Source organism: Amphiura filiformis, chromosome 16, assembly GCF_039555335.1.
Source record: "Amphiura filiformis chromosome 16, Afil_fr2py, whole genome shotgun sequence".
Lineage (NCBI taxonomy): Eukaryota > Metazoa > Echinodermata > Ophiuroidea > Amphilepidida > Amphiuridae > Amphiura > Amphiura filiformis.
The window spans coordinates 25,146,256-25,163,113 of NC_092643.1; the positions used below are offsets into that span (position 1 = coordinate 25,146,256).

The window sequence follows — 16,858 nt, forward strand, 5'->3', positions numbered from 1 at the left end:
ATTACTAAAGCAACAGAGCCCGATAGAAAGTAAGCGAATTTCTTTCTTTTTTTTTTCCTTCCTTCTTTCCTTTCTTTCTTTCTTTTCTTTCCTTTTCTTTCCTTTTGTACCTATCTGCGCTAACAATAAGTAATAATAAAATAAGTAAAAGTACGCCCTCTAGTATAGTGAATGCTGTTATTCTCGATGTTAGAGAACATAGTTCATTATGTTATACAATTATGACCGTTTTAGAAAAGAAATGGGATGAGACAATAAGGTCAAAGGTGAACAAAATGTCAGCCTCCGTAGCACGGGAATATTGATAGAATTTACTTCAGTTCGTCACATGTAAATACCAATACAGGGTAGATAAGCCGATGAATGTTGTTCTTATTCATGTGTTTTTTTGTAAAAATGTGGATGTGCACAAATCAATCATAGCTCTCACTGAGAGTCTCAGCCGATAATCCTTTTAACTTTTAAGCTTACCTTTAGGTAACCCAGGCAAACCTTAGTTAACACATTTGCTAGTCAGTCAAATTCGCCGACAATGTCAATGCATTTTTACATAGAAATTTAAAACAAGTGCCCGAAGAAAGAAACCTACATAAATAGGCAATATCGTGTTTGACGGCCCACTGTTTTGCCGCCAAAATTTGACTCCCTAGCTTACTGAAAATTAATCAATAATATCTGGCGAGCTGTATAAACGGATGTTTTTCTGTCGTGCGCGGTAAAATACAAAGACGAGAGATTGCGTATTGTGCAAGTGAAATTATATAGGGTCTAACATCATCAAGCTTAATATATAATCGTGTTTGGCGGCCCACCTACACGCAAATAATAGAATATTCCCATAGGGTGGGCGCCAAACACGATTATATATATATAGACTATCCAACAAGCTAAAACTAAAAATAAGTCCCGTCCGGAGGACGAGAAAGAGGGTTTCCTTTGGGGGGATAAATTGCGCAGCAAAAGCGGGGTTTAGAAGTTTTTGCGGGGCTATAACAAGCTTAAACTAAAAAGAGCGGGAACATTTTGGCGGGAGACTTAAGTTTTAAAAGGCGGAAAATTATAAAACTGAACTTGGATCATCAAGCTTAATATATAATCGTGTTTGGCGGCCCACCAACACGCAAATAATAGAATTTTCCCATAGGGAGGGCCGCGAAACACGATTATATATATAGGGTCGAACATCATCAAGCTTAATATATAATCGTGTTTGGCGGCCCACCTACACGCAAATAATTGAATATTCCCATAGGGTGGGCCGTAAACACGATTATATATATATAGGCTTTCCAACAAGCTAAAACTAAAATAAGTCCCGTCCGGAGGACGAAAAAGAGGGTTTCCTTTGGGGGATAAATTATGCAGCAAAAGCGGGGTTTAGAAGTTTTTGCGGGGCTATAACAAGCTTAAACTAAAAAGAGCGGGAACATTTTGGCGGGAGACTTAAGTTTTAAAAAGGCGGGAAAATTATAAAACTGAACTTGGATCATCAAGCTTAATATATAATCGTGTTTGGCGGCCCACCAACACGCAAATAATAGAATTTTCCCATAGGGTGGGCCGCGAAACACGATTATATATATAGGGTCGAACATCATCAAGCAATATATAATAGGTGTTTGGCGCCCACCTACACGCAAATAATTGAATATTCCCATAGGGTGGGCCGCCAAACACGATTATATGTATATAGGCTTTCCAACAAGCTAAAACTAAAAATAAGTCCCCGTCCGGAGGACGAGAAAGAGGGTTTCCTTTGGGGGGATAAATTGCGCAGCAAAAGCGGGGTTTAGAAGTTTTTGCGGGGCTATAACAAGCTTAAACTATAGAAAGAGCGGGAACATTTTTGCGGAAAACTTAAGTTTTAAAAAGGCGGGAAAATTATAAAACTGAACTTGGATCATCAAGCTTAATATATAATCGTGTTTGGCGGCCCACCTACACGCAAATAATTGAATTTTCCCATAGGGTGGGCCGCGAAACACGATTATATATATAGGGTCGAACATCATCAAGCTTAATATATAATCGTGTTTGGCGGCCCACCTACACGCAAATAGTTGAATATTCCCATAGGGTGGGCCGCCAAACACGATTATATATATATAGGCTTTCCAACAAGCTAAAACTAAAAATAAGTCCCGTCCGGAGGACGAAAAGAGGGTTTCCTTTGGGGGATAAATTAAGCAGCAAAAGCGGGGTTTAGAAGATTTTGCGGGGCTATAACAAGCTTAAACTAGAAAGAGCGGGAACATTTTGGCGGAAACTTAAGTTTTAAAAAGGCGGAAAATTATAAAACTGTTTATTCTATGACACTATAATATATTGTGAGATTGCTCAACAATAAACCGTTAAAAATAGGCCTATATCATGCCGTCACAAAAAACAGGCCCCTAGCATGATTAAAATAATTATAAATCAACGCAATATAACTTGATTTTGCCTTTATTCCGTTAAGACTGTAACACAGAATATTGCTGTATGATTAAGCCAATGTAGGCTACTTTGAAATCATTCCTAATTTTTACATTTATTCCGTTCGGTAGGTACGGAATAAAGCAAATTAATCAACTGCGCTTGAATTATTATTACCTCTAAAAATATCGTATAGGCCTATATCTCATACCATACCGGCACTAGAATGTCAGCATGATCATGTATAATCAACAAATATTTGCATATTCCGTTATTAGGCCTACTGTTACATGCTTTGACTTGATACCGTGTTTAAAAGTTGGGAAATGACACTGATTCGATTTATTCCGTAAAAGAATAAGACTGATAATTAAAAAAGCAATTGTTTTTTTAAAAATATTATTACAGACAAAATTTTGACGGAATAAATTGCATACTTTACTATGATTTATTCCGTCATTTTATAGGCGACACGCGACAATAAAAGATTTATTATTATTATTATTATTATTATTATTACAGGCAAAATTTTGACGGAATAAATTGCATACTTCATGCTTAGGACTACTATGATTTATTCCGTTATTACTGTAACATGTTATGACTTGATCCCGTGTTTAAAAGTTGGGAAGTGACACTGATTCGATTTATTCCGTTAAAAGAATAAAACTGATAATTTAAAAAAAAAACACCATTTTTATATTATTAGGCCTACAGACAAAATTTTGACGGAATAAATTGCATACTTCATGCCTAGGCCTACTACTATGATTTATTCCGTCATTTTATAGCCGACACGCGACAATAACAGATTTATCTGCATAATTTTGACGGAATAAATGGCATGCCATAGTAGGCCTATAGGCCCTCTGGATTGCTATTTATTCCGTTAAAAACCCGGGTTAAAAAACGCATACGTTTACAAAATGTACTGGATGATGAACATATAACTATACGATTAAACAACGGAATAAATGCTTTTCATTTTTACCGCTCCCAATTTTGTTTTAATAGGCACAGTAGGATAGGACAATACAAGAAAGAATGCTCTCAAAGACAAAAAGCAACACTGGCAAACTGTATTTTATTTCATTTTTTTTTAATTTACTATAATTTTCACCAAGATACATTTCTACACATTAAATATAATATCTTACCAAATTTTTTAACAAGATTATAGGACAATACAGCAAGAAAACATTAAACAATTCAAAAACATCATCATTTTTGCTATTTGCGTATAGTGCGACCAATTTTCAGTAAGCTAGGGGGTCCAACTTTGGCGCCAAAATAGTGGGCCGTGAAATACGATATTGCCCATAAATATGTTTTCTATACTTCACTTGACCCAAATATATGATTTTTTATGGTGATAAGTCACCCGCACATGGAATTTTAGAGGGATTTGGATAGCATTTCCATTAAAAAAAGCTGCTATCATAATGAGACTAAGATCTAGAAACACCCCGAAATGCCGTTTTGGGGAATTTTGCTAGCTGAAACTTTTTGATGAAAGTCAATCTTTGACAAGATGTAACTTTGCTACGGAAAGTGCTATGAAAAAATGGTTTTCAGTTTTGGCTTTGTTTACTCAAGGGCTTTAATTTGATATATAAAATGATGCAGTTTGATGGCAAATTTAAATTCACCTAGCATACCTATTACCTTACCAATTACCATGTACATGTAGCACGGCCCTGCAAGGTGCTAACACTTCAAAGTGTTCATAGTGCTGGTCGCTAGGGTTCAAATCCCCGCACAGACATGGAATCCTACGTAATGTTCGCTTCCATCTAGCGATCAATAACCTGAATAACCATTATGTGATTCAATTCAATGCACAAGCTCATACACATGTGGGTCTTTGATGTCAATCGCATACAATATAACCCGTAAATGAACGTTGGTCAAAAGACAAGCTTACTGAAGTGAAAAATTATGTACATGCAGATTCATCATTTATGCATATTGCCTTGAAAATCATAAAAAGCAACTGCTTGATCAACCCAAATGATTTTATTAGCGTTATTTCTAAACCAAATTTCAAAACCACAAAGTGTTTTACCTGACTTTTGACCCAGAAATGTATGAATTTGATGAGAAATTGTGATGAAAAATAATATTTTACAAGTCAGATTCAGAAGAAAATCTCATTACACACGTTAATTACATCACAATCCAAACATAGATGGTTAAGTTCATGGAGAATGTTACAAACTGTTGTATGTTTTGCCATATTGTTTTCTATAGGAATAATGTTTTATCGTTAAAATTGGACATGAAAACCTATCAAAAACACAACAAAAACGTGCATCGCTATTTGTATGCATGAAACAAATTATAAGAATTGTACAGAAGTGACCTAACACTTATGAAGGCTATATCTTGAGAAAGCGCATGGTCTGATGCTAGAATCTTGGCAAGGACACTCTGGTGAAATAAAGAAAAATATATTTGATTGATTTTGTGTGACTTTTGAGCGTTAAATGTTTCAAAATTTAAAATGAACAAAATGCGAGTAACTATGATGTCATCAACATGACAATAATATTCATGATAAATAAGTTTTGCTCCCTAAAAAAGAAATGGTTAACAAATGGTTTGAATACATCGCACGACCTTATAGTAACTGTATCTAGAAATTTGTGCAAGTTACTTGTCAATTTTCGCCAGAAACGAGCTTTTTCTATGGTTACTGCCCAGCTCATTAACGCGATATGGGATATTCTTTACCTCGAGTTTACTGCCCTCTGTTGACGACAGGGCTTCGAACTCTTATCAAGGCGATCTAAGAAGTGCAGGGCCGTGGTAGGTAACCCAGGCAAACCTTAGTTAACACATTTGCTAGTCAGCCAAATTCGCCGACAATGTCAATGCATTTTTACATAGAAATTTAAAACAAGTGCCCGAAGAAACAAACCTACATAAATATGTTTTCTATACTTCACTTGACCCAAATATGTGATTTTTATGGTGATAAGTCACCCAAATGAAAAACAAAGCCTTTTTTCATAGCATTTGGATAGCAGTTACATCTTGTCAAAATTGACTTTCATCAAACAATGTCAAAAAGATTCAGATCTAGAAAATTTCCAAATGCCATTTCGGGGTTTTTCTAGATCTTAGTCTCATGATGATAGTCAGTCTTTGACAAATGTAACTGCTATCAAAAGTGCTATGAAAAAATTCCATGTTTTGACTTATCACTCATAAAAATTTAATTTGATATATGAAATGAAGTTTAGAAAACATATTTATGTAGGTTTCTTTCTTCGCCAGTTGTTTTAAATTTCTATGTAAAAATGCATTGACATTGTCGGCGAATTTGGCTGACTAGCAAATGTGTTTGCCTGGCATACATGTACCTACTTACTTACACTAACATGATGACTAAGTTTATCTACTTTTAGTATTATTATATAAGGATAAGGCCTTCGCACTTGATTATTACTTTAGTTTCCTGTTATTGTTAAAGTTTTTGAAAAAGGGATGAGGTGACTTTTAATTATTAATTATTAATTATTAATTATCTTTTATTTTCTTTATTTAGTTTGAACTATTCGTTTTGACTAGTCTAGCTAGTCCCAGTAACTGAGAACGTGACAACATTTACTTTTTACATTGGGTATTATCTGAAAGAACCGGCTCATTTAAACGTCCAAATGATTATGTCTGTGTTCGATCTTCCTAGTTACTAGGACTACTAGTCTAGCGGGCATTTGATTATTTTCTAACAATATTTGATTTTATAAATAAGTGAAGGTAGAGTTGTACTCTTTGTTCACTTATCATTATTGTTGAAGTCAGAAAATGGCAAGTAGAAATAGTTGGAAAGTTATTTTAAAGGAGAAAATTAGAAATAAAAATAAAATAATTAATTATTTTGAGATTTTCAATTTTGGATGCGGGCGGTAAACAGGAAACTAATAATCAAGTGCGAAGGGCCTAGTATAATTAGGCTAGCGCCAGAGCAAGATCATGTCATTTGTCAGGGGCTGTGCAATAATTATGAGCCCTGCACTGCATGCAGTTGGAGGGTAAAATTGGGGGGGGGGGGGAAGAAATTTTTGGCGAGCATGTAGAAAACCTGTTTTTTTCTGAGAACAATACAAACACGTAATCTTTTCATGACTTCAATGACGCAACCGCGATGGCCATTCATAATCTCATTAATATACGCAGCAAGTGCGATCCAATCACAGATAATAACTTTTAAATATGCGGATGCAAATGCAGGTCATTGAAAAAGTATAATGACCGCGTCTCGTGACGTAGCTAAAAGTATGCTTTACAATGACCGCGTTACGTGATGTGTTATGCGTTCGAACAATTTGCGCGGACGCTGGCCGCCGTATTTGGACATCGCATGATTGCGTGCTAGTGTGATTGGTCGCTAGCGGTATTTCCTTTATGGGCTACGGTATTCGATTTTTTACAGGGAAAACGACAGATGAAGTTAAAATTGTGTTCTGTTTTCAAATTAAAAGAAGAAAATGTGACGTAAATTGAATTAAAAAAAGTGAAAAGTGACGGTTATGAATGAGGTTAATGACTTTGCATCAGTTATTTTTCGAGCACAATGTTTATATATTTGACAATACCCTCAAAACAACTGATGCGCAGTCGTTAACCTCTAATCATTTTTATTCACCATGTCCATTGAAGTGAGAGAAAATTGAATAAATGCGTGTTCATCACAACAAAAATTAACACAATCGAAATTAGAATCTCATGAATGCGCTACCAATCTTTAGAAATAAGAAAACCCACTTTTCGACGGGATGAGCTCGTGTCTGATGTACGGTACACAGAGACTGGCTTATACCATTTTGTGTGTCAACGTTTTGCGCAGCTCAAACATTTCAACAAATTTCTTTGTAATTTAGTCAATAAATGCAATTGGTTCTCACATATCCGATCTTCAAATCATAGTTATCTTACTCGATGTCTGCAAGTAAGTTAAACTTGGAATTTCTGATACTTAAAAGATAATTTCCAAACCAGCAACCCCCTACATGTACGTCCGACAAGAGTGGTCGGTGATGAAACAATAACACGTCACGAGATGACCCACATCATTTACAGCCGGTTTCTGTCGTCAATGCATGTTCACGATTCAGCCATGTTACATTCTGGGGTCGAGACTAATCAATTACTTTGGGTCACGTCGATAACAACGAGTAAACAAAATGGCTTGGAAAACTGAGAAAATTGTGTCTGATCCATTCCCTGAGGCTGACCTCGTGTGGATGAAATGTCCCCTAAGTTACTCTTCACAGACGTTGAGTAGACAATGAGACCTTACAAAAAAGTGAGGTTAGACTTTGCACAACCTGGCAATAACTCTGCTACACAAACTTGCTTTAATCATGTTAAAAAGTATACCAACGTACCGTATTCCGTTAGTCATAAGGATTCAGAAAATGTATAGTTCGACCTATCTAGGATGTACAATGTACTGTTCTTGAGTTACTACTAAAAAGATCATAGGTCAAATGTTGACCTCTACAGGGGTCAACAATGTAAAAATACTCTTATATTTTGTTATTTTCAGGACACAGAAATATTTACATCACTGTTGACTTCTAAAGCATGCAATATGAACGGTAAGGGAGAGGACTGTCCTTTATCTGCAGCAGCTGAAACCTCACTGTCTGTCACCCCAACAGACACTAAGTTAGGCGTACACAATTTTATGGAAAACATTCTTGACCAGAATGTCTACTTTCATGTTCTCAAATTGGAGGGAAGTTTCTACTTGTGGATTGGTCTCAAGCCGGCAAGGATGGACAATTTAGCAGTTGCTATGGCAACTAGATTAGTAAGTGTTTAAAATGTATTTAATTTTCATAAAAAAAGTGATGGCATTTTGAATGTCTAGTAGTACCCGTACTCGTACCTGTGTCCCAATTTCTGTACCTGTACCCGTACTCGTACCCATGACTTTGTACCCGTACCCATGCCCTATTTTGACTTTGGACCCGTACCCGTACTCATAGACTGGGACCCGTACCCGTACCCATACTCATGGCCTGGGACCCATACCTAAAGCCAGGATTTCTCCGAGATACGGAAAAACAGAAAAATTCACGGAATTCGGGGTTTGCTCACAGAAATTTGAAAATGCCACAAAATAGTGAAAAACTGTGTAAAATGTTTAACTTTTGTGTTGATTTGCAAAGAAAACAAAGAAAAGTGATAATTTAGCAGTAATCAACCATTAAGCAATCCATTCTAGCATTAATTCTAGGCCTATGATGCAACTCGGGGAGACTAGAGTAAAATGGTACATATAATTATATAAGACAAATACACTTTTAAAACATGCTTGTATTCACTTTTCAGTGCTTTATAATGTAACACAGAAAATCATGGAATCGTCCAATTTGTAACACGGAATTTAAATTTTGTAACACGCAAAAATCATGGCTTTACCCATACCCGTACCCGTACTCATGGTACCGGTACCCATGACCTGGGACCAGTACCCGTACCCATGGCGGGTCCCAATACTACAAGTCTGGCTGTATACTATTTGAGTCACTTGAAATTAAAGATTGTATAATACTGTTGCCTCAATGTTACTTTTCCTCATGTCCTTTCCCCACCAATCAATATGGTGATGACATTTGATGTGGTATAGAAGGGGGGGGGTCCATTTTCAAGTGTTCAAACAATTTTGTCTGTTTTTACTTGTTAAAATCTTTACTTGTTGAAATTGAATTTGTTCAAGACATATGACTCACAGAACTTAAGAACTCAAACTTCAACTTTAGAAACTGTTATCTGAGTGTGAAAGGAATTGAGATAAAATATGGCAGATTTACACATGAAATCAAGATGTAAGAATGCAAATATTGTCCAACAGCCATGGCTCTAAAACATAGTCTTCAAATACCAGTCACAGGGGTAAATAAATAAACCCAGTGCCACCTAATTTACAAATCTTAATTAACTCGTTTTGTATGTTAATTTTTCAGGATCAAGTTCCGTGTTCATCAGCATTATTAGGAGACAGAACCAACTTAATATCAACTAATTTATCTCAAAAACTGGGTAAGTATATATCGACTGCTCACTTCCAGAGGTGGGTATAGTGCACAGCCATGGCAGCTATTGCACTTACCCACTTCTGGCACTGAGCAGTTGAAATGTGAAAATGGACATAATTATCAGGGCATAGAAGCGTGTCAATGCAGTTCCCAGACATTCTTAAGAAGTGACAGAATATAATTTGGGTGACTTGTAAAATATTTAAAAAAAATTATTACACATGCGCTAGTTGTAATGTTTGAATGTTCCAGTGTATGATGCGTAAGCCTCTTCCTTTGTTTGTATGATTATATTAGGCTGGCGGGTAAGCATCATTAATTGATCTCGTACACTGGTGTCTAATGTGTTGTTTGTACTGTTCACCCTTGACTGCTCATATCCATAAGTACCAGACTCGAGTCCTGTTTATCAGGGACAGTCTGTGTAGCTCAGTGGTTAGAACGCTTGCCCGACAAGCGAGAGGTCTGGGGTTCGAGTCCCCGCACAGGCAGGTATGTCCAGAGTTTTTTCTCTGGTATATCTGCCTATGCATGTTATGTTTCCATTTGTTAATTCGTGTTTAAATGTGCTAGTGTGCGATGCGTAATTCTTCTTTCCCTGTATATTACACATTTGTCAATAAGTTTTATGTGTAATTGTTAAATGCTCATATTAGTGCATCAAATGGCAATTTTTTGTAGCTAGAGAAGCTTAATGTACCCCTTAATATACCCCTAGTAATGTTAAATTGGTTTAACACGTACATTTGCTCAAATTGGCTTGTTGGCTCGTTAGTTCCCTGTAAGGTAAAATTAATTCTGTGGCCTCACAGTAAGGGTCCATTTCAGTTGAAATTCAATCCACGCAAAAATGGAGACATTACTTTATTCTCCCATGCCCTCTGGGTGTGTTATTTTGAATGGAGTAGCCATTAAGGGCCTTAATGAAAGGAGTACTACACCCATTGCATTTTTTTGCATTTTTTTTTTGCATTCTGCGAAGAAATGAGAAACAAATTGGACATAGTGGTATGCTAAATGAAGGTGATGCAAATCTTCTTGTTATATGTGGCATCGGTATAAATATAGCTTACATGCTTTTAAAGGTACAAGCCAAAAGTGGTACACCAGTGATGTCCCACTTTTTTTGCACACCACTTTGTCCAATTTTTTTCTCATTTCTTTACAAAATGCAAAAAAAATGCAATGGGTGTAGCCCCATTTAACCCCATTTGAAATTCACACTACATGTACCCATGTGGAAGATGAAGGTTATGTCTTTCATAGGTTGTGTATGAATTTCAACTGGAATAACCAGTCCATCCAGTTGTCCACCAACTCATCCGCACAATCAAATCAAATTTTCCATGCAAATTATGTCTTTGGGTATGAGATTATCTGCTTTTAATTTCTGACCAGTAAGAAATATCCTTTATAACTCTCTGCATACAGGTGTCGACTGCAGACGACAAGTTCAAAATTTCTTTAAAAGTTAAAAAAAATTCAGAATTTTATGACCATATTTGGAATCAGAATGACAAATGTAAAAAAATGAGGGCGATGGGGCACCCGTCACTCAGAAGACCTGTTACTCAGAAGGCCATTCAGAAAACTCGTCAACCAGAAGGTCAGCTATTCAGAATTCTGAATAGTGGGCATTCTGATTAGCGGGTCTTCTGGGTAATGGATACAGCCTCCTAGTCAGAAAAAAAATCTGAGTAGCGGGACTTTTACATAAAATACAACAAAAAGCCCACAATTCAGAAAGTCTGTTATTCAGAAGGCCTGCTACTCAGAAAATTGTGACAAGCGGGCCTTCTGAATAATGGGTTTTCTGAATAGCGGGTTTTCTGACTACCGGGTCTTCTGAGTGACAGGCTGCACCCGTACAAACAAGCCCTATATTGGTTCACTGGTTCTTGAGATGGCTCTTGATATTTTGAGAAAATATCTCAAAACTTGGGACATGTTGAAGCCAAGAATGGCCAGCATGAAAGCATTCAGCTCAACACTTTCATATTTCAATTTACATATAGACAAATAGTAAGTTATCATTAATGTGTTTTTTTTCTTCCAAATTTCAGCCAAATCAACAGGCAAGCAAGTGTTCATCAGCTGCAGCCTCCCAGACAACAGAATGTTATTACCATTAGTGGAGAAAAGATTACACGAAGAACTGCAAACAAATCCAGACAAGTTTTGACACAAGCAGACTGTATGTCAGAGATCAGAATTAAACAAGTCTGCTCTGCCTTCAGAGGCATCGGTGTTCTCGTCTTTTGCCTTGCAACACTTGGCTAGTACTACAGATATGTCTTTGCAGATGGTAAATTTTGAGGAACATAATGGGCTATTATTACATGACATCTTGCTACAGGATTTTGCTGAACATCAAGCATAGGCACAGGATCCAAAATACAACTATCTACGAGCTGATTGACAGTGGCCCTCTCATTGTTTGAGCAAGGGCCTGTCACCTCAAATTCCAGGGTCATGCCTGTCCTAGTGCCCTATGCATTCAATCACATTGAAAGAGGAAGCACACATTATTCTTGCATTGTATTCAGTGCTTATTGGGAGATATTGATGGAAATATGTTGTAGAAACACCAAATTACCTTTATAGCCCAAGATTGCAGCAGTAGGAGGGCACTAACTGTTGTTGCCTGATCAGCTGCCAATAGATGATGATAAATGGGGTGTTCAATCATACCTCTGGCATTTATCGACAAAAGCCCGATATTCAGGTGCCCCCCCTGCTTGTCATGGCCATCGGTTCATGTAAGGCCGTCGGTAGACGGAAGGCGTTGTTAAAAAAAATTGGGTTAACAATAGACTATTTGAAAAAGGGGAGAATTGTAAAGAAAATGATGAAAAATTGTGAATTACACATAAAAATTATGTGTTTTTATGTTAGTACCACCTATTATCCTTTTTTTTTTTTTTTTTTTTGTTGCTCTTCACTTTTTCAAACCATGCAAAAAATTGTTGGGTCAACAAATCGCAACTTCCGTCTGTAAAAAATATTTCCGTCGGTACATTTACAAGTTGTGCCCCCTCGGTTCCAAAATCCTGGCTACGCCACTGCCGATATTGAATGTTAATGTGTGTGTATTTAAAGTGGAAGTCCAACTTTTGTTTCAAGTTCCTTAGGCTAAAATGTATCCATGTAAATTCTGTTCTGTCTGTCATCAAAGTAACAGGTGTAAGTCAGTTCTTCTGCGGAGAACTGGCCAAGCGGGGCTTCCTGTTTAACCTTGAATATTACAAAACTCTGCTCATGTAACACTTAGCTTGAATGATCAGCATAACTCACGACTCACAAAAGGTAAACCAGCACACAACTTAAAAGTCAAAATGCCCGGGTGCATTGTGAAAGTTATACACTATTTTGACCCCCATGAGTCTGTTTCTCTTTCTGTCTAATCTCTAAGTTCTGAATAGGTCCAGTGGTTCTTTAAAGTCGTCAAAAAATTTGAATTTACAGATATCCAATCCAATACCAATATTGCAAATATCGGGCTGATAAGATATCCGATCCGATAATCGGTTGAGCCCTAAACTAAATATTTTAGAGCATAGTGAGGGGCAAGTTGCTAAATGTTGCATCTTATTAGTTATCGATTTGTGGCAGAATGCAGGCCCGTACGCAGGGGGTGGGGAAGGGGTGCGGGGGGGGGGGGGAGGGGCGTGTAGTCCCCAAAATTTGGAAAAGTCCCAAAATTTCAGAATTTTCCCCCCTTGGAAAAAAAGTCCACTTTTTCAAAATCAGCACCCCCCAAATGAAATCCTGCGTATGGGCCTGCCAGAATGTGTTCATTCAAAGCCTCTTGAGGTTGAAGATCCGATTGTTTTGAATGCAAAACCAATACATTGTTTTATTATTGATCTTGAATGTTGTGAATGATTTTTAAATAAAAATTCCAGTAGGGCTAAAATTTAAAAAAAATGCTATGTCTCTTATTGCATCCATTGCAGCTGAAATGGCAAATTCATTTTTTTTATTTCCCCACCTTTTTTTTATAGTTTTTTTGCTGTAAAATCATGAAATTATTAAAAATATTTAAAAAATATTAACTTGATTCGATTATAGGTATAACAATTGATATTTGTCCTTCAATTGTGTAAATGAACCACAATTTTATGCTGTGTACTTTTGAACACTTTCAAATGGTAAAAAACAACAAAAAATGCATTCCGCATTTGTTTTTAAAACTGACAAGGGATTTGAGACATAGCATTTTTTTTTATTTTAGCCTAATCTGATGACAGATTTAATCTAAAAATGAGTGAATTCAGATATATTTTTCTTCCCACCAAGGTTGTGATCATTAAAGTACAGTTTTAGATCATGTTGCTTCTTTCTCTCCTCAATGACTTTGGCAATGAAAAGACGTGGTATATTGACCGAGGGGGAGCAGGCCATATGTTGTCCTATCTGTCTCAAAATTCCCCAAAATGTTTGAAGGAAGTCTCCGGCAATCACAACACTATGCCTATGTAAGAAAAATAATTATCAAGCACGAATCATGTGGTTTTATTTAAAATAAACTCATAGTGACCATTAAAACGAATAAAAACATCTGTCTCTCAACACGCGATATTCAAAACTCCCGGGCTCGGAAATTGTCGAGTGCAATGACGTCCCAGTAATACAATGAAGGCTGACAACATTTGAGCACAAATAACCATTACGTTATTGCACTTAGACAATTTCGCGAATTTTGAATATCGCGTGTTAAGAGCCGACTGTTTTTATTCGATTCTATGGTCAATATGAGTTTGTTTTAAATAAAACCAAAAAACTAAATAATGATTCGTGCTTGATAATAATTTTTCTAACATATAAGTAGTAATGTTATGATTGCCAGAGACTCCCTTTCCTGGTCTACTGAGAGGGAAGAGGCCAAAAGTTGACCTACCTGGCAAAAAATTCCTCAAAATGTTTAATCTGGCCTATTGACCCGAGGGGGAGGGGCCAAAAGTTGCTCTACATACTTGGCTCAAAAATCCCCAAAATGTTTAACCTGGCTTACTGACTGAAGGGGAGGGGGTCTTAAGGTGCTCTACCTGGCTCAAAATTCCCCCAAAATGTTTAATCTGACCTACTGACTGAGGGGAGTGGTTCTAAAGTTACCCCACCTGGCTCAAAATTAAGGGGAGTTGGTCTAAAGTTGCCCTACTTGGCTCAAAATTCCCCAAAATGTTTAATCTGGCAAACTGGCCGGAGGAGGGGCAAAAAGTTGCCCTACCTGGCTCAAAATCCCCAAAAATGTTTAATCTAACCTACTGACTGAAGGGGAGGGGCCAAAAGTTGCCCTACCTGACTCAAATTGTTTAATCTGGTCTCCGGACTGACGGGGAGGGCCAAAAGTTGCTGGTTGGCATTTCTGAAAAGTGACATGGGCTGAAAGATTTGGGTTGAAAATGCAGTTTTTGTGATTTTTTTTAAACTTTTTTTTTTTACTCAAAGTGTCAATTATTAATATTAATACAGCTATAACTTTGAAAGTAAATAAAGTATGAACTTAATATTTGCTGTGGGGAATACGTGTCGCATGTTTATTCAATATTCGGTAACAAAAACACTTTATATTTTGAGGGGAAATATTTGAGGGGAAATGCATTATTTCGGCGATTTTGTTTAATTTTGACCAACCCAAAAAATATGAAGACAGTCGATATGGTCGAACTCAATAATGACACTTATGACAACCGGAGTCAGAGAACAAAGTATACTACGATTTATTTCAAAATAATCTCTCATTTCAATCTTATTTTCGTTATAAATTATATACTTTAAAAAATAAATTACTCTACTGTTCCCGTTACATTGGAACAGCTTGAACCAGGTTATTTGATGTTGAACATGAAGATGAGTTTCAAATGTACTGGCAAACAAAATCTTTTATATTAGAAAGTTTGACACCTGTTTTCGTTATTTTGCTATTGTAAGGTCAAAGTTTTTAAATTAATATAGCATAATGTTAATTATGATATTATATTTCAACTTTACTATTAACCCTAGTGTCTGATTTTAAGGGGCTGTGCAATAATTATGGGAGGGGGTATAATTTCCTAAATGCATGCCAAACAATGCTCCCCCGGCCTGCCAAAAAATCTGTGACCCCCTTTCCACATGCCAAATTGTTGGAATAGTAATCTTAAGTTGTCTAGATATATTGCGAGCGCAGCGAGCAGGAAATTTGCATGTTTAAGCGTTTCCATAGCTCTTTTGGAGCGTTTTATTTAAAAGGCGCCCGATGAATGTGTGTCAAAAATAGCTACCCCCAACTTTACCCTCCCCACAGGGCTCATAATTACTGCACAGCCCCTATCAAGAACGGGCTTTACTTTTTGCCCTCATTATACTGCATACAGTAAGTGTAGGCCTAATTAAAGGCTTCAAAAAACTATGTGGCGATTATTCAACTTCTTTTTACTTTGAACACAGAGTAAAATATAGTATCAAATTTATAGATTGTTTAGATTTTCACGAAACATCGTGTAATTTTTAAACAACTCAAAGTACAGACTTTTCTAACACAACTCAATACACAGTTTACATTAAACATGTTAAAGTTAAGCTTAAGGAGCATTATACACACTATTATATTATAACACGACAATAAACGGAAGTATATGAGACAAATTGGTGAAATGCTATTTTTGTGTGTGCACAAATTAATTAAAAACATTTAAAAATTTCGAAAAACTTTGAATATTCAATTTAAGTACTTGTATGCTTCCTGTAAGTTTGTAGATACACAGTATAGTAAACATGGTAAATCTGATACTGAAAACCACAAGTAAGGTAAGCACGACACACAAATTTGAAAAAGCTTTGTGCTTTTTATACCAATATATTAATTGCTATACATTTGGTATTGATCAAATGCATCTCACTATAGTCAAACCATCAATTTCAGTTTGTTCATGTGAACATTCTTGAATAAATCATATAAGTAAAGTTTTTAAATAAATCTTATGTATATAAGTTTTTGGGTCATATCTCAAAAACAAACATGGAATTGTCCCTTACTTCCATTTCCCCCGTTTTGTCGTTGTAAGTTGACATGGTGATATTGCCTTATATCAATTGACTTGGTTACAATCATCGTTCGTCAAAACTTAAGATACTTAAAATATATTGCTTTTATAACAATGTTTTTGAAATTGTTTTAAAATAACGTATAATGATAAAAAAAACATAGCAAAAACCCCAAAACAAATTAAAATATTAATATGATACAAAACATAGCAAAAATCAATTAAAATATTAATATGATACGAAACATAGCAAAAACAAATTGAAATATTAATATGATATAAAACATATTGTCATAATTGTTATTGGCAAAACACAATCAAAAATATCACCACCAGTCCCAAAATTCAGTATTGTTCGGAGTC

At 36.2% G+C, this 16,858-nt stretch overlaps 1 protein-coding gene across 2 annotated transcripts; it reads left to right on the forward strand.

The window, feature by feature from the left end:
• Positions 1 to 227: 227 nt before the first annotated feature.
• LOC140136528 (proteasome assembly chaperone 4-like) lies at positions 228 to 11,945 on the forward strand. Of its 2 annotated transcripts, none has more exons than XM_072158234.1 (4): positions 228 to 330; positions 7,970 to 8,236; positions 9,396 to 9,471; positions 11,531 to 11,945. In XM_072158234.1, the coding sequence occupies exons 2-4, from the start codon at positions 8,015 to 8,017 to the stop codon at positions 11,647 to 11,649; spliced, it is 417 nt and encodes a 138-aa protein (XP_072014335.1). In that variant the 5' UTR covers positions 228 to 330; positions 7,970 to 8,014; the 3' UTR covers positions 11,650 to 11,945. The 2 variants fall into 2 exon arrangements, with proteins under 2 accessions (XP_072014335.1, XP_072014334.1); XM_072158233.1 differs by having other exon boundaries at positions 234 to 347.
• Positions 11,946 to 16,858: the final 4,913 nt, after the last annotated feature.

Excerpts from the sequence above, each read along its gene's own strand:
- LOC140136528 (XM_072158234.1), top strand. The coding sequence starts at position 8,015 with ATGAACGGTAAGGGAGAGGACTGTCCTTTATCTGCAGCAGCTGAAACC. Across the intron at positions 8,237-9,395 it reads TTGCTATGGCAACTAGATTA|GATCAAGTTCCGTGTTCATC; the intron begins GTAAGTGTTTAA and ends TTAATTTTTCAG. Across the intron at positions 9,472-11,530 it reads TAATTTATCTCAAAAACTGG|CCAAATCAACAGGCAAGCAA; the intron begins GTAAGTATATAT and ends TCCAAATTTCAG.